Raw genomic sequence first — 21,785 nt, forward strand, 5'->3', positions numbered from 1 at the left:
CTCCGATAACCCGAAAGGTTTCGTCGTTTCAAAATAGTACGAGACTAGTTAGCTTCTTGTCTCTTTTTATACATCCTAGCTTATATACGTATACGTATTTTTATTTATAACAGAGTCATATTTCATCGCAAGTCTTTTTTTCGTGTCTATAATTTAAAATTAGAAAATTTTATACTCAATTTTATCCAGCATAAATCTATACAAATATAAAATAACCAGATATTAGTCTATTTGATTTTAAATATATTATTATTTAAAAATTAGGCAATAGGGAATTTCATAGGTGATTTTAATAGGATACACAACGGATGGGCGTCAACCAGGTATCCGTTTGTTTAAAATAACTATACATTGCACACATCACGCACCGGGGATTTAAAATTTTAAAATAGAATGTAAACTTGACAATTTACACAACCACCCGTCATTTTCTGTAAAATTAACCTAAACACACATTCGCTTTTCTTTCATTTTCATTTTTACTCTTTATTAATATGTAATTTTTTATTTTTTAAGTAGAAATTATTTTTCTACGCCACGTTAAATTTATAAGTTTAGTATTTTTCTAAATAATCTTAGAGCAAAAAAATAAATCCTCATAAACGGATAAAAAAATTTAGAGATAGTTCCAATTAATTTAAAAATCTATTCGATAAATAACTTTACAAAAAATTTTCTCACAAATAAAAATAATAAAAGCCAAAAAAAGTCAAGTAATCTGAAGATAATCCCAATTTAAATAACAGTGGCATTAATAATTTGCTATCAGAATAATTTTTTACTGTTAACAAATCTCCCATAAATTAAAAATATCAATTTAAAGTCTTTCGACACATTTATCAATATACATATAAATTGAAATAATTATCTAAAAATGCTAAAACAAAAACAAAGTCTACTTAAAATAAAACAATGATTGCAGAGTGTGAGCCCAAGCAAGGAGTACAAACATTTATTTAAAAACGGTAACGCAACCGAGAAAATTAAGACTAAAAAGTTACGAAATGATAGTCCAATCGAGATTTAAAATCCTAACTTGAATGGCCGTTGCAGGTTACCTAGAACTTCCTGCGGAAATGGCCAATATACTCCTCCGACCTCTAACTCATACACTAGTTATACTTAGTATACTCCTCTCTCCCTCTCCGGGTCCTCTCCTTCTCTCCCTCCGAGTTATATTCGTTCGTTACATACACCCCGGACCTATATAATATATGATCGCCCTAACAACTTCGGCCCGCTCTCGTTCGACTAATCAACTTGATGATCTATGCGCCTACAACAAAACGTTACATCCTTAATTTTACCTATGCAACCACTCACAGTTACATCAAATCTCCCCGTTTTCAAATCCACTTTGATTCTTTACAATTTATCAAAATTACGATCAATATCTTTTTTTTTTTTCCTTCTTCAAAGCTCGGTAATTAAATAGGTGACAAGAAATAATAATGTCTTGGGAAATATTTTATTCAGATTGATTCTAGAGATAAACAGCTGACAATTTTTTGAATTTTTTCAAGTGTAAATTAGTCATTTTAATTTTAAAAATAATTTATTTTTATATTGAAGTGTAGTTCCATAAAAAATAAGAAAAAAATTTTAAAACTTTAAGATTTAATTTAAAATAAAAAAAAAAAAATTTCTAAAATAATAATGACTATATTTTGTTCGACTTAAGCCACTAAAATTTTCTATTTTCCAAGAAAAATAATCAAAAAATGCCTATCTCTTATCTCATACAGCGATTACTCTTTTTATCTCAATCAATGAGCGGACAATTGATCTCCCGAGTTTCAACTACGGTAATAGAGCGTTTGGAGTATGACCAGTTATAAAGGTCATCAGCACGCGTTATTTTCTTAACAGTAAATCCGATATCTTCGTATTGCTCATTAACGTTAGTAATACTCAAGGAATCGTTCCGCAAGCATCTTGTTCGCCGCAACGCTTACTATATTATTATTTACTGTCATCAAACAATTTATTTATTTCAATATAAATAATAAATACTCCATTAAAAATGGACTACAAGGCCTATAATTTCGCGCTGCTTTCATTTATATTAACAATACAGTTTATCAAATTAAACTCGCATCAAGTTATCACTGCGAGTACTGAAGTAACCAAATCAAACTCTTCGCCTTACAAGTATATGACTAAGAAATTTACTGTACCAGTAAGTAAATTATTTATTATTTTTATACATAATTAATAACTCATATAACTTCTGATAATAATCAGTAACAATATTTTTTAAAACTAATAAAACTAATCAACTTTTAATGCGCAGTAGCGCTTCTTATCTACGATAAATACTTTTTTAGTTTTTTATTTGAAAATCTATTTATAAATTAAAATTAAAAAATTATTTTAGGTTGATCACTTTAGTTTCTCAATAAACAACACTTTTGAAATGCGTTACTTCGTTAACGACACATGGAAGAGCGGCAAAAATCCCCCGATATTTTTTTACACCGGCAATGAAGGAGATCTTGAAACATTTGCCGAAAATACCGTATGAATTTTTATAAATAATTTTAGTAATAATAATAACTAAAAGATTAACAAAAAAATTTTTAAGGGATTTATGTGGGACATAGCGCCGACCTTTGGAGCGCTCATTGTGTTCGCAGAGCACCGTTATTACGGTGAATCCAAGCCGTTTGGCAACAAATCATTTGATAACGTTAAAAATCTAGGATACTTGACTTCCCAGCAAGCATTGGCAGACTACGTCGACTTGATAGTGCACCTCAAGTCTGATCCAAGCTTGAAAGATAGCCCGGTGATTGCTTTCGGGGGGTCTTACGGCGGAATGTTGAGCGCCTGGGTCAGAATGAAGTATCCGCACATCATTCATGGGTAATTTTAATCAATAAATATTTTTTCAGGATTGTAAATAATTTTAATTTTTTTATAAAGAGCGATTGCGGCATCAGCACCAGTTTTGCAATTCACTGGTTACACTGACTGCCAAGCATTTTCGCGGATTGTTACTTCTGATTTCCGAGCTGTGGATCCGAACTGTGAGAAAGTGATTCGGAAATCCTGGGAGTCTATTAAAAATTTAACTTCTAGTGGTAAAGTTTGTTGAGTTTTTTTTTTTTAAATAAATATTTAATTAATTAATTAATTTTTTTATTGCAGACGATGGGAAAAAATGGATATCAACTAAATTTAAAGTTTGCGGGTCATTGACTACTGATGAAAATTTTAAAACTTTCAAAGACTTTTTGGTATCTGTTTACAGTAATTTAGCGATGGTTAATTATCCTTACGCTACTGATTTTCTTTCTCCGCTTCCGGCGTATCCAATAAGAGTAATTATTACAATTATAAAAAATTAATAACTATAATTTATATTTTTTTTCCAGAAAATTTTCTTAAAAATTGTTCAATTAAAAAAAAAATAAATAAATAATTTTAGGAATTTTGTAAATTTTTAAACAACACAAATTTATCATCCGACAAAGACGTCCTGACAAATCTTCAAAAAGGAATAAATTTATACTCAAATTACACCGGAAAGCGGGAATGCCTGGATCTAAGCAACCCAGAACCAGATCTAGGAGTAGCCAGCGGGTGGGATTACCAAGCTTGTACAGAAATGGTGATGCCAATGTGTAACGACGGGGTTAATGATATGTTTGAGCCCGAAGCCTGGAACTTCACCGAGTTTAGTGAAAATTGCTTCAGCCACTTCAACGTGACACCCAAGCCTGACTTGGTATGCAATATGTACGGCTGCGATGACTTGAGCACCGCAAGCAACATCGTCTTCAGCAATGGACTCTTGGACCCCTGGTCCAGCGGAGGAATTCTCAGGAACGTATCTTCTTCAGCCGTAGCCATAATTATTCCCGAGGGAGCTCATCATCTGGACTTGCGCGGTTCTCACCCAGCAGATCCTTACTCCGTGTTGAAAGCTCGCGAGTACCACGTCTACTCTATCAAAAAATGGATCAAGCAATATCGCGAGTCTTTTAATAATGACACGGTTCTTGCGATATAATTTTTTATTAGATAATTAATACAATTAGTTGCAAATTTATTTATTATAAAGTTGAATTAAAAAATTTACAATGTCGTAGGCATTAAATAAATAGATAAATAATTGAAAATTAATAACATGGCTAACGAATTATAAAAAATAATACTGCTTTTAAAATAATTATTTTTTTATAACTTATGATTAAAATAAACAAGCTTAATTTTTAATTTAATAAATTTTGACTAATTGATAAATATGTTGTTAAAAAGCTCTGACTATTTTGATAATAAAAAATATTTTTTAAACCTTCGGGTAAATTAAATTGTTAATTATTATTTTTACCACAATAGTCAAAACTCCTGAGCAACATTAATTAATTCTATTACATACAATATCATTCACTAATATCAATTCAAATTGCAATGAATAATTTTTAATAAAAATTAATCATGAGTACTATTTTATTGAAATTTTTAAAATAATATTGTAGGTACATTAAGTACTGGACGATAATTTCAACAAATAATATCTAATGAGGCGTACGTTTGTGAGCAGTAGTGGGTCTCGGTACGCCGGAACGTCCCCGTAACTTTTTAGTCTGCATAAGATTGCTCTCTGGCTCGTTATAAGTCAAATAAATATTAGATAAATCTAATTGCGGTTGATCTTTAGCCGTGCCAATAGAAGCAGTGGTTTGCGCTTTGCGCATGTTATTACCCGTGTAAGCAACGCACTTTAATTGCCATTCGCCGATGTCCTCATTCCAGTGAACGTACCGCTCAATCATCGTCTGATACTGAACCGGTATGTAACTGTTTAAAATGAGCTCTTGAAGCTGTAATTCGCGACCGATTCCGCGAACGCCCTCGAGCAGGCCCTCCATTTCTCGCTGATGTTCTTCCTGGAGATCCAGGAGCTCAGCCCGCGCAGACATCAGCATGGTGTAGACTTTGGCCAGTTTCTTGGTCTTTCCCGCGGCTTCTTCTTGTAACGACGAGTACTTTTCCTCGATATCAATTCGCTCAGCTTCTTTTTCCTCGATGGCTTTTTTCAGCTGCTCCTCGCGCTTCTTCCGCTGGTCCAACTCGATCGCCGAAGCTGCCAGCAACCGTTCCTGGACTTCAGCTTTCTCCAGCAAATTTTCACCACCGACCAGAATTTTGTTTTGCAAATTTTGCATTTTTTCACGCAGCACTTCCTTTTCATTTTGCGTCTTTTTTAATTCAATAACATCCGTGTCGTCTGGGCTCTTGTCAGTGTACTCAGCTTTGTCGATTTTTTCCTGCGCAGCTTCAATTTCCTTATCGTCCAACTCTTCCATCGTCAGGATTTGACTCTTGCGTCTCAGTTTCTTCGAATTAGATTCCTCTTCTGCTGGGTTTGACTCATCAGTGTCTCCCTCTGAATCCGACAACTCCTCACCATTTTCCTCCAGTTGTTTGCGCAGTTGTTCTATTTCATCCTGAAACTGTCTCAATAACGCGTCTTTTGGATCTTCATTTATTCTCGCTCGGTTCTTTATATTTTTCGCGCGATTTGCATATCTTAAAGTGCTAATTGTTTCATCGTAATTCATATCCGCTGGACTTACATTTGCACACTAAAAAATAAATTAATTAAAAATTATTAATTATAAAATATTTTTGTTTAATAATTACAGTTGTAATCTCACCATTAATGTTTTAGAATTTCCACCCAATGAATCTTGCAACAACCGGGTTAACTTTGAATTTCTGTAAGGCACATGAGAACTCTGACCGTCAACCAAAGCGGATATAACATTACCGAGTGTTGATAATGATAAATTTATCTTCGTCGCTTCGCGTAGTCGTATTCCTGTTGCTTTTGTTTTGCTTTGTCTCTCTGAACCCTAAAAATATAAATAATTCCGCGTTACGTTTTTCATTTCAGCTAAATTCCTAAAATAATAATAATAATAATAATATTTACAGCCAAATCGACAAGATGTAGTTTGCCCATTTTAACATGCTGCTCATTGTCTTCACCAAGTTGACTGGATTCAACAGTTATTGTAAATATTGCATGGGATCTTGAACTTGAAACATTCATTGCAGTAGCCCCCACCACCCCTATAATAATAGTCAATCATTAAATCATTAATACTATTTACAAATTGCAAATAATAATTGAAATCGGTTGAAAAATCCTTACGATTTTTATTTCCAAGCGACATAATTCTGTCGAGATCGTCGGCATTATTTACAACGTATCCGCTCAAGTCTTTGACGAAAACTCCGATGTCGGGTCTCTCCTTGACTTCAAGGCGCGTGTTCTGGTCTTTTCCCAGCAAATCTCGTATCTCTTCATTGTAAATTTCAAGATAAGTCGCGCGAACCAGAAATTTCTGCTTATCATCGGCTTTAGCAATGTGGCCGAATATTTGTGCGAAAGTGTTGGGAATTATTCCGCGTAACTGCGGGGGTGTTTTAGCTCCGGACATTGTATAGGTTTTACCGGTTCCAGTTTGTCCGTAGGCCAGTATCGTCCCATTGTAGCCTTGCAAGACTTTGTCAACGATAGGACGAGCCGTCTCATTGTAAATATCGACTTGGGTAGAGTCGTCATCAAAGGTTGCATCGAAGGAAAATACTTTCGGAGGCTCTCCGTGAGCTGCGTTTGGGTTTTCGACAGTTATTTCAGAGTTTAGACGGTCAACTTTGACTATTTTCTTGCAATGACCCTCTAGCTCCTTTCCATTCAAGGGCCTCACTCGTACTACGACCCTGACATTCTCTATTTCACCCAATTCTGATGAATCCTTTAGAAAATTTATTATATATATTGATTAATATTCATTTATAAATGAAAAATAAAACTATTGGTAATTTAAAAACTTACCTCCGGTCCTGGCATTGCGCTTTATTTTAAAAACTCAATTATTTTTAGTACATAGCGATTTATTTATTAATTTTATAATTAAATTATTATTTTATAACTTTTCAATTGCTCTTATACCCGGTACATAAACAAATATCACCTGCAATTTGACGTTTAGACTTAAATAAAATAATTAAAGACGATCGATAGTTTAGTTTGACTTGCGCAGAAAAATAAATTTTGATTGGTAGTTTTAAATGTTGGCGGTAGATATCGAGAGTATTTAATTCTTCAGCGACTTTAGTTCTTTTAGATCTCAAAAGAGTGCACTAGTATCCTATTTAAGATCACTCTTTCAACTTAAGTTTTAAGTTTCTTCGACATAACTCCCCTTAATTTTTATAATTAATTTTTTTTACATTTATTCTTAAATTAACATAGAATACTTCATATCCGGATCAATATTAGATAATTGTTTCCTAGATTAAAGTAATATTCATTAAACTTTCTTTGATTAAAATGAAGATCAGACCACACATAAAGCTTTACAAAAGCTGTTATAGATAATTCAAAGATACTAAACTTAAATTCGGATATGAGAAGTTTTACTGTAAGAATAAGTTATGAATAAATTATATCACTACGTTAGTGTTTTATAATTATTAAAGATATATTATTGACATGATTGAACATTGTTTGATAATTAGGTAACATTTTAATGTGAAGATAATCTATGATATGACTAATAAAAAATTTTTCGAGATTGAATTAGTGATGTGAGAGCTCGAGTAGAATGTATCGATAGGAAATATTAGATTGATAGGTTATTATTTTATCAAACAAACTTTGTTGAATATGACTAATCATCAGAAAATAAGAAATGATCACGTATATTGTGAATAATGTTGTTATTCTATTATACTAGAAGGATATAATGATATTTATAGATAGATAAAGTGATGACAATGATTTAGAAGAATTAAATTGATTAAACTTATAATGATAAGTCTGTTCTTATAATATGTCAAATAATAATTTCTTTTCATTCTCTCTGTTTTTTATTAGTTGTCTACAGAGAAAAAAAATCTATATATATTTTATAAAAATATATATATATATATATATATATATATATATATATATATATATATATATATATATATATATATATATATTCCCCCTTTAGTCTACTAATATAAAATGATATATATTAGAAAAAAAAATTAATTTTCATAAAAAATTTTTTGAGTATGATTAATTAATTATTACATAAACTTAATATACTGCAAGAAATTTTTACAAAAATAGTTTTTTGATTCAGAGTTTAAAAAGCTATTGAACATTATGTCTATTCGTACATAATTCTGCACTAATATCTCAATAGTGAGAAATAAATTCAATAGTAGAATTCACCCTTAATAGAACATCCGAATTAATTGTATAGTGACTTTATTTGAACTTTTAAGGACTGCTATCTTGTAGGGTGTTCTCTGTACCACTATACATAGTTCGAATAGACCAGATAGGTAACCTTTGTATAAAATACCGTAAAGATCATCAACCTCTTACGCAAGCGAATGGATAGTCAAGGTCATCGGCTCGGGGTGGTTTTTATTTTGAATTTGATGTGACGTCATTATCGTTTGCTCGAGTTCTCGTTTTCCGTCCTGAAAAACAATTTCAGAACAGGATCTAAGTCTCTTAATTTTCAGATCACGTACATCCCTGGTGGCGTTTTTGGATTTTTCATACTTATTGTACTGGCCATGACTAGGGTCCTACTCGTTGTCGAAATTTAGAATTTCAAACGCAAAAAAAAACTCGTCTATTTTTAATTGATTTGTTTATGCCCACATTGCGTGTCAATTACAACACTCCAATATTCCAGAGTGTGATATCTTATCAAATAATTGTTTCCTGAAATTTTGCTAGTTGGTTTTTCCGTAGTCTGGCGTTAAATTCAGATCAAGGCTTATCTCTTTTATCCCCAGCTAGTCCGATGATAATGAGCTACTATTATTTACAAATATTATGAGCTCATGGAAGAGGTTTTATTTTTAATTTTACACTAATTAAGAACCATCGTTAACTCAGAACTCTTAATTTTTACAAATTGACTTTTCGTGTGTATCAAGAGTATATGTTATACTGGATGCTGACATACTTAGCGGATTTACACCCTTAAATACGAAACATCCCTAACTAATCAGATTCTCAAATATATGATAGCACCGAGTAATACGGAAGTACTACTCCTTGCGAATAAACACCAATGAAGTTCTTAATTGGTTTGGATAATGTTGCGTAAAGTATGTAATTGATAAATGGTTATGTGTCACGTACAAATAGGTCATTAAACGATAGATTTGCGTCATAATTTAGTTATGTTATTTTCAATGATAAGGTATTTGTATTGTTCTTGCGGTTTACTTATTGATAAAATTTTTCCCATTGATGTTCTTGTTGTTACCATTAATACAGTTGCTTAGGATACGTGACTAATAGTATGTACGCAAATATCGGCACGTTTGCTGTTTCATTGAAAACGTTTGCTTCTCTATTTAGGTAAGATAGCTCATCACATATCTAATTTATAAAGTATGTTGAAAGTAAAAGACATATCTGTAATGACTAGAATTTTTATTCTTAATGACTAAATTTACTGAGATATATTAATTCCCATTGGATAATTTAAATTAATAAAAGCGTATCTTTGATTGTAAGGTGGGAACGAAATTTACAAAACACCGCAAAATTTGATTGAACCTTTTTCAGATAGTAGTGTAAAAGCATGTGTATAAAAATGTACTGCCTTACACTGGGAATGTTGAAATTCCTCTGCTGTCTGATTTTCAGTACTACTGATGAGACTGATATGGTCGCCGTACCTACAAGTTGATAAAGACAACTATCTATTGCACAAAATGTGCAAGTTCTTCCGATGCTTTTGCTTCCATGGACAACAATAGGGCCTGGTAATACGCATTCATTAACTTTTACTATTTTGGGCCTTTCCCCTAAAATAAAACTGAAACGCGCACCCGACCAGTCGACCTCATGAATAATACATTTTAAATTGGAGCAACAATATTGTTTATTAAATACTTTTCAATACATTAAATGACGGTAGGTAATTTAATTTAAACCTAATCAATTTATGATTTTCCAGTGATGTTATCCTGAAACAAAAACATGGCAACTAACTATAATTAAATTATTAAAAATGTATTTGTAATTGAAACAAATATCTAACTAAGTTAAATTGCGATCATCGATGTTTCATATCAACAGGAAAAAAGGATCCTATAAGTACTAAATCCTGCAAAGCGGTCCCTCATTCAACTCTGTAATGTCCCAGAACTTACCCAAACTTTTCATAATTTAATAATTGGTGCTAAATCAAAATGGGTTGTGGAAAGTCAAAAGTCTTAACTGGAAAAGGTTTAATTAAATTCATCGAAAACAGAAATTCGGCAAAATTAATTATCGAAGAACACACAGACTTACTCAACGAGAAAGAACAAGGAACATTTGGCGCTTCATTAGCAGCTGGGTACATCGATGGCTATCAAAATGAAAGTGAAGGACTGTTCTACGATCACAGTCGCGTCATTCTCTATAAAGAAAATGGCTCCCACACGTACTTGAATGCGAGCTACATAAATGGTTTTGATTGCCCAGATGGATACATCACGACAAAGACACCTCAATCACGGATGGCGACTTATAATTTTTGGAGGATGGTGTGGGAGCACCAATGCGAAGCTATCGTTATGCTCGACGTGCCGAAGACCAACCGAAATATTCCTGTGATTTCTTATTGGTATCCAGAAGAGGGTTTCTCACTCCAGTGCGGAAAGTTGAAGGTTACAACGTCGACGATTCATCTGGATCATCATAATTTTGAACTAATGAAGCTAATCATCACACATCAAGATGGAGGATCGTTGTATGTAAACCACTTTGCATACAACAATTGGCGAAAAGATCATATCTTGCCCAGGACATCTGACTTCATTGATTTCATGCGGATGATATCGTTATATCGCCACTCGACAGTGACACCAACGACTCTCAAAGGCTACACGAGTCCGATGGTGGTCCATTGTAGTGATGGACTCGAACGATCAATGGCGTTCTGCGCCATTGATATATCGATCGCAGAAATTAAAAAAACCGGCAAAGTTAATTTGTATTCTAATGTTTCAAAACTAAGGAGAGATAGGTATGATTGTTTGAAAAATGTGAATTACTATGCGTATTGTTACTTAGTTTTGTACTTCTATGTTTCATTTTATTTGTAAGCATACATTTATTTCTTTTTTTTATTTATTTATTTAAAATCACTTTATAACACCTAGATTGTTGACAGCTTCGCATAATAATTCTGACAGTAGGTTTCATACTCGATCTCAAAAGAATTACATACATGCATGTTAACGGTATTTGGTGTTAATTTTTTCCTAGTCTAAGTTCAATTATTTTTAATTTATGAGAATATTACTAGATTAAGAGTTTTAGCCTTTAAGTAGACCTAAGATTCTGTGGTTGTCTAAAGAATATTTGAAAATATTTTTAAATCCTTTCCTAAAAAAAACGACTAATATAATGGCAGTATTTTTGAAGGAATGAAGGTGCACGAACCGCGCACGATGTATCTTGTATTTAATAAAACTATTTATTCAATATGAAACTTTTTTATTTATATTTTTCAAAAAAACTATCGCACCTACCTATTATTCAGAATTTCACAGTAACGACTAGAAGTTTATTTATTAACTAAATTCAATGAGATACAATAACTTCTATTGAATATTTAATAAAGATGGATACGTATTTATTAACTTTTACTGTTCCGGACCTTCCCCACGAAATAAAACTGAAGCACGCACATGAGACTAGTCGACCTCACTGATAATGTATTTTAAATAGGAACAACAATATTATTCATCAAACTCGTTTCTCAACAGTATAAAACGGTAGGTAATTTATTTTAAATCTAATCAAAATATGCTTCTCCAATGACATTATGCTGTAATAAGAACATGCAAATTATTTTAAATAATTTAATTTATCCTTATGCTGGTGTGTTTTTCAAGAGACATTATGCTATGATGAAATCATGCCATCAAATTATCACTACTATTTATCAAATTATTGGAATTGGTTGATGAAATTTTTTTCGGTAAATATTTTATACCTTGGAATTTAATTATACTATTTTTTAATTTAAAAAGCTAAATTATTATAAATATATTCTTTTATATTGAAACAAAAGTATTATAAATCAAATTATTTTCTGAGAAGTATAAGGCAGTAGGTAATTTAATTTACCGTTATCAATGTGAAATTTTCCTGTGACGTCATACTGAAATAATAACATGGTTTCTAATCACGAGTAACTCATTAAGAATATATTTTCAATTGCAATAACAATGTTATTTATAAAAATTTTTCTATATATGATTTTCCAATGACGTTATCCTGAAACAAAAACATGGCTACTAACTACAGGGAAATTATTAAAAATATATTTATAATAGAAACAAATATCTAACTTAGGTAAATTGCGGTCAGATATGTTCATATCAACAGGGAAAAAGGATCCTATAAGTACCAGATCCTGCAAAGCGGTCCTGCATTCAACCGTGGAACGTCCCCAAATCTACTCAGACTTTTCATAACTCAAAAATTGTTCGTATATCAAAATGGGTTGTTTAAATTCAAAAACTCTGTCCAGTAAAGGCTTAGTAAAATTCGTTGAGAAGATTAACGCAGCTGAAATTATTAATCGTGAACATCACGAAATAATATGCAAGAAAAACAGCGAAACGTCAAGTGCCCTTGTACTTACTGAAAACTATCAAAAGAGCCAACCTGCAGAGGAAGATTTGTGCTTCGAACACACTCGAGTGATTATATCCGACGAAACAAGATCATTCATCCCTACTAACGCAAGCTACATCGACGGTTTTAAGGATCCGCATGCTTACATCGCAACAAGGACTCCGGATTCAAAGTCGACAACTGAGAAATTCTGGAGGATGATATGGAGACACAAAACCAAAATCATCGTCATGCTTGATAGGCCGGAAGAAAATTGGTATGGCGCTTCGTTTTGGAATCCAGATACAGAATCGTCACTCCAATTTGGAAAACTAAACATCAAGAAATTTAAATCTCACCAATTTCTTTCAAGTTTTGATATCTTGAAAGTAGAAATGACTCACGAAGATGGAGGTACGTTGCAAGTGAACTACTTCCTCTTTAAGGGCTGGCAGCGACACGATAAGGTGCCCCTAGAATCTGAGTTAATAGATTTCATCTTTATGATACGTCTATACAACCAATCGGCAGTGACGCCAGAGTCTCTAAAAGGCTTCAAAAGTCCGATAGTCATCCACTGCAGTGATGGCTTACAGAGATCGATGGTGTTTTGCGCTGTCGATATTGGTATATCGGCTGTTTTAGAGAAAGATAAAGTTAATCTATACTCTATAGTGTCGAAACTGAGAAAGGAGAGGTATAATTGTCTGCACGACGTACTGGACTATAGCCTGTGTTACTTGGTTTTGTGTTACTATTGTGTGTTTTATATGTAGACATATATTATTTTTTTATTTATTCATTTACGATCACTTTAGATCACCTAGTAGGTTATTTATGATCACGCGTACAAATTTATACTCTGCTTTATACTGGATCTCCAAGGAATCATCAGCATGTATTTAGCTTCAATTTCCTATTAGTGAAATTCAGTTATAGATAAGTTAGTTTAAGATTTAGTTGTAATATTGAAATTTTTAATTAAAAGTTTTTAATCTGTAAGTATGTATAAAAATCTATAGTTGTACAATGAACATGTAAAAGTTTTTTAAATATCCAATAAAATTAAAGCTTCAATATGTAACTTTTTTTTTTGTCCTTTCTTAATAAACCTTTTATTTGCCAATAATATAGAACTTTACTTTACTTTTTTATTGAAACTTTAAGAGTTTCAAAAATTTAAATGGATAAGATTTTAGACTACCATGTTATGATACCAAGTTTATAAAGGGTTGACTTAAAAGAAAAAAAATATAATGTAAGACTAAATTTATATTAATTTTGCCATCGGCTGATATAAAAAGTATAACTCCTTAACAGTATAATAAGTCCGTAATTTTACAAAATCTGGATAGTATGATTAAAAATATGACAGAAAGTACAACAAAACACTGTGCACATACATATAATAACTGAGTGCCGGAAAACTGAAATTCCTTTGCTGTCTTGTTCTCAGGACTACTGACGGTATTGAGACGGTTCTCTTGATTACAGCTTCAAAAAGACAGATATCTATTGCACAAAACGTAACCGTTCTTCTGATACCTGCGTTCCCATGGACAACAATCGGGCCTGGCATCCGTTGGTTATTCATCTCTGCATCGATAATAAATTCTGCATTCCTTTCGTTCATGATCCTTACAAATTGAAGAATCTCTTTTTCATGAGGAAATGTGTGCTCGGGCCAATTTAGGTATTTTAGATGGCTTACCCTCTTTGACCCTCCAGTCTTCAAGTGTGTAATAATAAGCACTGTTTCAGTGTAGTACGTCTCCAAGTTAATCTCTTTCTGTTTAATTATGAAGTCTCCTGCGATTATTTCACTTTGACTCGGAAAAAGATATGGATATGATTGTTGTGCTTCTTCTTCTGAACCATTTAACATCACAATAACACACGTGTTTTCTTGAAAAACCATAGTCCAGAAGTTTCCCAAGGTGCTTGCTATCGGTTGCTCCGTTGCTATGAATTTCTTCTTCAGCTCGAACCCACTGATGTAGTTTGCGTTAATATAATCTGATCCATCGTTGGTCTGGTGTAAAACGACGCGGGAATCATCCCAACATGGAATGTTTCCAAAAACATTTTTCTTTTTATTCTTCGGCTTCTTCCAGTTTTCGTAAGTTCCGTTTAGTGGTACTTGACAGATGCAGGAGTACTCGTAAGCCATGATGTCGATGTAATTCGGCCAAGTGGCCCTATTCAAAAATTCGAACTCTTGAAAGGGTGTAAAAAAATCGATTGTCATAATTACAAAACAAAAATATAACTCCGGTCTGGACGATGTGTGGACGTCTGCTCTTTGTAATTGATTTTACAATACTGAATACAGAGTAAAAATGGTATCTATTTATATATGCATTTACATATGCATTTATATATGCATGTATATACAATTTATCGATGTAAATTGCAATGGCTAGCTTTGAGTAGGTATAATTTTTTTATATAGTAAACAAAGCATAAAATCCTGGTTTTACCACCACGCAAGCATAATAATAATTATATAATAGTCTGATCCTTTGAACATATATTATTAGTTATACTAATAATGGAGGGGAGATCTATAAAAATGGCTTGTTGATATGTGACGGCGTCTATCAAGTTTGTAACGTGTCGGGATTCGTTAATATTTTTTGAGAACTTTACATTCTAAGAAATAGTCAAAATGAGTGCTAACAAGGAAAAAATCCTGGATTGCGAAATATCAACATCAATAATTGACGAAAAATTAATTAATGAATTCCTGCGTCAAGAACACACCAACCTAATGAATAACATGGAAGCGTCTGCATCTGCTAAAAACCTCGGAAACGGTGAACCTGAGACAGGTGAATTATGCTTCGACCACAACCGCGTAATTCTTAAGGGAGATAAGGAATCCAGCGATTACATAAATGCGAGCTACATCGACAACTTCAAGCAACCCAAAGCATATATCGTCACGAAGACTCCTGATTCAGAGGCGGAAATCCATAAATTTTGGAAAATGGTCTGGGAACAACAATCTGAGAAAATTGTCATGCTGAATAAACCGGATCAAAACGAAAAGGGTGTTCTCTATTGGAAATTGGAAGAACGGGCGACGCTCTATTGTGGAAAACTCAACGTAGAGACAATTAAAGTTCGACATTTACATCCTAATTTCGAGATTACCACACTACTAATCACGCACGAAGATCAAGGTTCGTTGCTGGTTGATCACTTCTTATACAAGAACTGGTCAAATATTGATTCTGTGCCCCCAGGCGCTGATTTCCTGGATTTAGTCAACATGGTACGAACGGACAATAAATATGTGCAAAAGCTTTCCAATGGCTGCAAGAGTCCAGTAATAGTCCATTGCAGTGATGGGCTGAATCGATCAATTGTGTTCTGTGCAATCGATATAGCGATAACTAAAGATCAGAAGGTTGTCGATGTAAGCATATTCTCTATTGTGACACAACTAAGAAAACAGAGATACAATTGCCTGTACAATGTTAATCATTATATTTTTTGTTATTCAGCATTTTGTGAATATTTGAATCTTTACTAAGAATAATAATTGTTGCTCTTTATTTTATAATGGATTTAATCTAATTAATTCTCATGTGTTTTATCAATATCAGTATTAATTTTTTATCTAATAACCGTCCAGTCTTAGATAAGTTAGTCTAAAATTTATTTGTAATATTCTTTTGACTAGTTAAGAGTATTTAATGATTGTATAATCAACATGTAAAAGTTTTGTTTAATATCTAATAAAATAAAAGATTTTTTCTGTAACTTTCTTTCTTATTATTTCTTCAAAGATTCATCCCTTTCCAATAATATAGAACCCAAAATCTGGATAGCATGGTCAAAAATATACCAGAAAGTACAATAAGACACTGTGTGTCTTTTTCGCTCTCATTTCCAGCGTTCTTAATGGTACTGAGATCATCACCGTAGCTACTAGTTAAGTAAGACAGATATCCGTAGTACAAACCGTATCAATTATTTTTATGCCTACGAATTAACTGCTACAGAAGTCTTGATGATATGTAGACATATATTCTAATTTATGTATTATTGTCTGCAATTGGTTATTTGGAATTGAGTATGTGGTGTGAATAATCATTTGTTAAATGTATTCAATCATAAATATGTAAGTCGTGTACAATGGTCAGCTTTGAGTAGGTATAATTTGGTTTCTAGGAACTAAAGCAAAAAAAAAAACTGGGTTTTCTATAATCAAGATAATAAAAACGTCGTTTGATTCGATAAACAAAGTAGTATATGTCATATTAATAGAACAGAAAGGGAACATATAAATACGGATTCCTGATATGTACGGGTATCAATCAAGATTGTAACGCGCCCGAATCCGCACGTGTTTTTTAAGAACTTTACATTTTAAAGTAATGTTTAAAAATGAGTTCGATTAATACGCAAGCCTTGCATTGCCAGGAATCAGCAACAATAGTTGAAGAAATGGAAGGATCTTTCAACGTTTTTTTATTTGCTGGAGACCTCGGAAGCGACCAACATAAAACAGAAGGACTATGCTCCGAAGACAGGCATGCAGTTCTTTCGAAAGAAAAGAAGTCCCAGGATTTGAACTACATCGATGCCAGCTACATCGACGACTTCGAGCAACCTAGAGCATATATTGTAACCAAAACTCCTGACTCAGAAGCAGCAATTCATAACTTTTGGAAGATGATCTGGAAAGAAAAAACTGATATCATCGTCATGCTGAATAAGCCTGATCAAAACGAGAAGGGTCTTATCTATTGGAACTTGGAAATAGGATCTACGTTCTGTTGTGGAAAACTGAAGGTTGAAACAATTATAGTTCAACCGGAATATCATAGTTTTGAACAAACGAAACTACTCTTGACAGACGAAAATGGAGACTTCTTGTTCGTCGACCACTTCTTATTCACGAGCTGGCCAAGGATCAATTTTCTGCCTCCAAGCAATAAATTCTATGAATTAATCAGCATGATAAGATTGTACAATCGATATGCCGTAACAAATAAGCTTCCCAATGGCTACAAGAGTCCAATGGTGGTCCATTGCAGTGATGGGCTAAGTCGATCAAGGGTGTTCTTCGATGTCAATTTATCGATATCTCGAACTCAGAAGACTAATGACGTAAACTTTTCGTTAATCAAAACGAAACTCGAACACAAAATTTTTAATCGCTCGCAACATGCACGGTACTATTGTTTTTGTTATTTAGTGCTTCGTTACTATTTAAAGCCCCCTACGAAAGAAGAATAATCGTTGCTCTCTAAGTTAAAATCAATCTCACATAGTTTATTACCTTTCATGTATGTTGATAATAAGTAGCTTTAATTTAATTCTAATTAGCACCTAATCATAGGTAAGTTAAGTTTTTTAATCTATTAAAGTTGTAAGTTGTAATAGAGATCTATGGTTGTGAAATGAACATGTAAAACTTTTGTTAAGTGTATTTTAAAATAAAGGATTTAATATGCAACTTTTTGTGGTGTCATTTCTTTAAATATTATTTATGTTACGAAACATTTATAACAGTATTTGCTTAAACAAAGAATCATTATTGCATCTAAAAATATATATTTATTTCATTATGTTAGGATTACATCATGCATACAATATCTTTACATTAATCATAAATCTACGAATTAATCTAAACAAATTAATAAAGACTGTGGCCATTTAAAATTTTCCACTGTACCGACATTTGCCTGTGCCCCGCCCTGGAGCAGAGTGAACAGGAAAATCATAGAGAGCCTAGTCAAGCAATCGAGCCGTGTAGAGCGAGCCGTTGTTGATGTGAAAACTGGATTAAAAATTAAACGTCCTGCAAATGCTGCTATCGTTAAAAAACTCGAAGATTTAACTGTTGATGTTACGTCATAGGCTCTCTGTACAACAACAACAATAACAACAACAGAAATTCGGAAACATTCATAGGCGATAAGTCGAACGTTTCTGAACTAAGTTTGCCTAAACGGTATTCGTTTTGTTGTTTTATATTATTAAAGGCTCCAGTTTCATAATTTGACAAAACATTAGGATACAAATCGTGCGTTAAGTTCACTGGATTTCCCGCAAGCATGATATCAAAACGATATCCTTTAGAATCGTTATCAAACACCAGCATGCTAGTTCCTGCATATCGTTGGACTCTGTATCGACCATCATATACATTGTGGAATGCAATGACGTCATATCCCGCTACTTCATGAATTTGGAGATTACTTTGATATGTATTGTTAACTAGAAGTACATTATCTCCAACTACGTAATGATTTTGTTCCAGTCCGGTGAATTTATTATTAACCATTACTATTTTCTTTCCAGTTATGTTGAAAGCATATTTGTAACCCGGAAATTCATTATTATCCAGAATAATTACCGAAGCTTTCAGGACACAAGGATTGTCCGCCTCCACAATGATGCTGTAACTTAGTTGAATGACATCTTCTATCTAACTTTTGTGCAATTCAGAGCAGTTGAGATAAAGAATAATGTCACGTTTAGGTTCTTTCTGTGCTTCCGTTGAATTTTCGACGTTAACCAAAGGTTGACCCTCTGAATAAAAGAAAAAAATTCCAATATTAATTATATTTCTTAATAAAACGATAAAAAAAATTTATTTTTGATTGCTAATACAACGAAAATCGCGGTCTAATTCAACATAGTTTATTTTAATCAATTTTATCATAGAAAATGAGACTATGAGGCGTGTCCTTTTGGATTTTTCAAACTTTTTTTCATTCCTAAGAAAAAAAAAAATTTACCTTCATTCAGCAGTATCGATTCATCCTCTACCGCTTGAAGAGCTAAAAAAAAATAGCATGTTATTAAAATGAGTAATAAATGGCCATAAACGGTACTTCCATCGTATATTTTCGATACTAATGCAAGAAAAAAAAAAAAAAGCAATTTGCATGGCATTAATTTTGCCGTGCAAAATAGTTTTATATTATTCGAAATATTGAAAAACTACCAGTCTACCCTGGTATTTAACAACAATTTCAAAATTAAAATTAATATAATAGAGCCCATGTCAACCGTGAATAATGTAGCTTCCCAACAGTGATAGAATTTTTCAAATCGGCTCAGTAGTTTCGGAGCCTATTCAATGCAAACAAATAAACAATCAAATCTTCGCTCTTAATAATATTAATATAGATAAATATATAATTTCATAATGAGTTGTATCAATGCTTACATGCGTTCTTGACGAGCGTAACGAGCACAACAATAACTACTATTCTTCCGAACATCTTTTCGGAGCTCTGAAACTGAAATACACTTCTCATCTCGATGTAGTGGCTTTTATACGATTTATTATCGGCAAATAATTACGTCAACTCTCTATTAAAACAATTATTAACTATAATGTCAATTGATAAACCACAATAAATAACAGCTTATCAATTGACTTCGTGTTAGAGTTTATTTTCTGGTGGTTTTTCCCAAAAAGCATTTTCAGTATTATAATAATATTATTATTATTATTATTATTATTATTATTATTATTATTATTATTATACTCCCCTCTTGATAACTAATAGATAAAGATGCTATTAAAAAAAAAATGTTTTTTTGAACTAGACACTTATAATGTTCGTTATAGGAAAGAATATATTATTTTCAAAATTACAGATGGTTGACTAACTATTTTTTCGTACAATCTTATCATTGGGTCTAAGGAATACGGGATATTCTAGAAACTATCTCCTAATTACTCCCTAACAAGTCTAATTAATTAGAAAAAAAAAAAAAAAATAGTGGGCGCATGTTTTTATTTCAAGTAATTTACAAGAATAATTCTTAAAAAAAATACACATCTAAAATAACAATATACCTTTTTTCTAAGACTTAACATACAATCAATACAAAATCATCAGAAAAAATTATATGGGGAGCCTAATCGATTAAACCCTTTGAACATAATCCTTTACTACTTCATAACATAATGCATAAAGGTCTGACGAGTTAATAGACCCGGGCTTTTGCTCTCGCATCCTTTTAACGACATGTGACAATGAGACTACTTTCGTTAAATCATGCTTCGTAATGCAGATATCGATTGCACAAAATACTTGCGAGCCTCCCAAACCATCAAAACAATGAATGAGTATAGGGACAGATTTGTTATTAGGCATTCTGTTCTTCAACTTGAGGTACACGTTATCAACGAAAAAATAAAAATCCAAAAAGTGGCCTGGATGAGGTAAGCTACCTTTCGGCCAATCGGTGTACTGATAGTGAAAAACCAAGCGCCTCTGTTTCATCGAAGTCAGAATCAGCAAAGTTGCAGTAAAGTGTGAATGAACTATGACTTCTCGAGTCGTAATCTTGAACTTCCCGCTTACTACAGATTGACGCTCTGTAGAGGACCAATATTGGTAGCTCTTTTCAGTGAGCTTGCCTATCATCACGATTATCTCGATGTGGTTATCCCACACAGATTGCCAGAACACTTCCGAGTCTTCTTCAGCTGGATTTTTCGTGCAGAGAAATTTATGTTTCGTGTTATATCCATCGACGATGCTCGCTCTCGGGATAGTTTGGTTTTTCTTGGACGCAGGGCCGTAATAGAGAAATTGCAGATAAGAGAGGCAGCCGTTTATCTCCACCTCTTTGTTCTGCTCCAGTGTACACTCCATTTCTCCTCCTTCCTTCATGAATGTTGATTGATACTCTTCTATGATGCGCACTTTTGATTTCGGGTTTTCCATGAAACGTAGGAACTCGTCAGCTTGCATCCTTGGAATACAGGGTTCTGTTGTTAAGGACTTCATTATCAAACGTCAATTTTCAATGTCAGTTGATTTCCAACTAAACTTGATTCTATGACTAAACCGGCTTTTATAGAATCCTTCAAATGCTCAACACGTGTTTATCATCTACGTCATTTTTCGTTGGCTATTATTTGATACAAATAACGTTGCTATAGAAATAAATCTGTTAGTCATTGAATTTAAAACATGAATTCCTGCATATTAATGGTTCTTAGTAATCGATTAAATTTTTTGTTTATGATCCAGAAAAATAATTGATATATACAGTAAAGTAAAAAAAAAAACTCCGTTGATTAGCTTACACGTTTATTTCAAGTGTTTATAAACATTAAAAATTTAATAACAATCCTACTTAC

The 21,785-nt window shown here is 32.8% G+C and overlaps 8 protein-coding genes and 1 pseudogene across 8 annotated transcripts; 5 read left to right on the forward strand and 4 right to left on the reverse strand.

Annotated features, from left to right (window-relative positions):
• Positions 1-1,806: 1,806 nt before the first annotated feature.
• On the forward strand, positions 1,807-4,131 carry LOC141527029 (lysosomal Pro-X carboxypeptidase). Its single transcript, XM_074242269.1, has 6 exons — positions 1,807-2,179; positions 2,378-2,518; positions 2,585-2,865; positions 2,926-3,083; positions 3,151-3,323; positions 3,431-4,131. Exons 1-6 carry the CDS (start codon positions 2,024-2,026, stop codon positions 4,013-4,015), a joined length of 1,494 nt encoding a protein of 497 aa, XP_074098370.1. The 5' UTR covers positions 1,807-2,023; the 3' UTR covers positions 4,016-4,131.
• Positions 4,035-7,011, reverse strand: Klp64d (kinesin-like protein 64D). The gene is made up of 5 exons (XM_074242268.1): positions 6,854-7,011; positions 6,167-6,773; positions 5,945-6,084; positions 5,667-5,864; positions 4,035-5,594 (listed from the first exon to the last, which is right to left on the reverse strand). Exons 1-5 carry the CDS (start codon positions 6,866-6,868, stop codon positions 4,524-4,526), a joined length of 2,031 nt encoding a protein of 676 aa, XP_074098369.1. The 5' UTR covers positions 6,869-7,011; the 3' UTR covers positions 4,035-4,523.
• Positions 7,012-8,624: 1,613 nt separating this feature from the next.
• Positions 8,625-11,138, forward strand: LOC141527727 (tyrosine-protein phosphatase non-receptor type 9-like). The gene has a single exon (XM_074243354.1). It carries the CDS (start codon positions 10,237-10,239, stop codon positions 11,134-11,136), a length of 900 nt encoding a protein of 299 aa, XP_074099455.1. The 5' UTR covers positions 8,625-10,236; the 3' UTR covers positions 11,137-11,138.
• A 1,366-nt stretch (positions 11,139-12,504) lies between these two features.
• Positions 12,505-13,782, forward strand: LOC141527729 (tyrosine-protein phosphatase non-receptor type 9-like). The gene has a single exon (XM_074243357.1). It carries the CDS (start codon positions 12,541-12,543, stop codon positions 13,432-13,434), a length of 894 nt encoding a protein of 297 aa, XP_074099458.1. The 5' UTR covers positions 12,505-12,540; the 3' UTR covers positions 13,435-13,782.
• A 123-nt stretch (positions 13,783-13,905) lies between these two features.
• On the reverse strand, positions 13,906-14,906 carry LOC141527730 (tyrosine-protein phosphatase non-receptor type 9-like). Its single transcript, XM_074243358.1, has one exon. It carries the CDS (start codon positions 14,904-14,906, stop codon positions 14,019-14,021), a length of 888 nt encoding a protein of 295 aa, XP_074099459.1. The 3' UTR covers positions 13,906-14,018.
• Positions 14,907-15,326: 420 nt separating this feature from the next.
• Positions 15,327-20,180, forward strand: LOC141527732 (tyrosine-protein phosphatase non-receptor type 9-like). The gene has a single exon (XM_074243360.1). The coding sequence runs from the start codon at positions 15,327-15,329 to the stop codon at positions 16,194-16,196; it is 870 nt and encodes a 289-aa protein (XP_074099461.1). The 3' UTR covers positions 16,197-20,180.
• LOC141527648 (tyrosine-protein phosphatase non-receptor type 9-like) lies at positions 17,054-17,908 on the forward strand. The gene has a single exon (XM_074243218.1). The coding sequence runs from the start codon at positions 17,054-17,056 to the stop codon at positions 17,906-17,908; it is 855 nt and encodes a 284-aa protein (XP_074099319.1).
• On the reverse strand, positions 18,220-19,941 carry LOC141527735 (uncharacterized; annotated as a pseudogene).
• LOC141527734 (tyrosine-protein phosphatase non-receptor type 9-like) lies at positions 19,549-21,679 on the reverse strand. The gene has a single exon (XM_074243361.1). The coding sequence runs from the start codon at positions 21,427-21,429 to the stop codon at positions 20,560-20,562; it is 870 nt and encodes a 289-aa protein (XP_074099462.1). The 5' UTR covers positions 21,430-21,679; the 3' UTR covers positions 19,549-20,559.
• Between the last annotated feature and the right edge of the window lie 106 nt (positions 21,680-21,785).

This window comes from Cotesia typhae, unplaced genomic scaffold (genome assembly GCF_013202065.1).
Source record: "Cotesia typhae breed Kobodo isofemale line unplaced genomic scaffold, CoteBio_Ctyphae contig_4, whole genome shotgun sequence".
Lineage (NCBI taxonomy): Eukaryota > Metazoa > Arthropoda > Insecta > Hymenoptera > Braconidae > Cotesia > Cotesia typhae.

Coding starts and splice junctions, on each gene's coding strand:
- LOC141527029 (XM_074242269.1), top strand. CDS start 2,024: ATGGACTACAAGGCCTATAATTTCGCGCTGCTTTCATTTATATTAACA. Junction 2,519..2,584: donor AAACATTTGCCGAAAATACC/GTATGAATTTTT, acceptor AAAATTTTTAAG/GGATTTATGTGGGACATAGC. Junction 3,084..3,150: donor TAAAAATTTAACTTCTAGTG/GTAAAGTTTGTT, acceptor TTTTTATTGCAG/ACGATGGGAAAAAATGGATA.
- Klp64d (XM_074242268.1), bottom strand. Junction 6,085..6,166: donor GTCGCTTGGAAATAAAAATC/GTAAGGATTTTT, acceptor CTATTATTATAG/GGGTGGTGGGGGCTACTGCA. Junction 5,865..5,944: donor TACATCTTGTCGATTTGGCT/GTAAATATTATT, acceptor TTATATTTTTAG/GGTTCAGAGAGACAAAGCAA.
- LOC141527727 (XM_074243354.1), top strand. CDS start 10,237: ATGGGTTGTGGAAAGTCAAAAGTCTTAACTGGAAAAGGTTTAATTAAA.
- LOC141527729 (XM_074243357.1), top strand. CDS start 12,541: ATGGGTTGTTTAAATTCAAAAACTCTGTCCAGTAAAGGCTTAGTAAAA.
- LOC141527730 (XM_074243358.1), bottom strand. CDS start 14,906: ATGACAATCGATTTTTTTACACCCTTTCAAGAGTTCGAATTTTTGAAT.
- LOC141527732 (XM_074243360.1), top strand. CDS start 15,327: ATGAGTGCTAACAAGGAAAAAATCCTGGATTGCGAAATATCAACATCA.
- LOC141527648 (XM_074243218.1), top strand. CDS start 17,054: ATGAGTTCGATTAATACGCAAGCCTTGCATTGCCAGGAATCAGCAACA.
- LOC141527734 (XM_074243361.1), bottom strand. CDS start 21,429: ATGAAGTCCTTAACAACAGAACCCTGTATTCCAAGGATGCAAGCTGAC.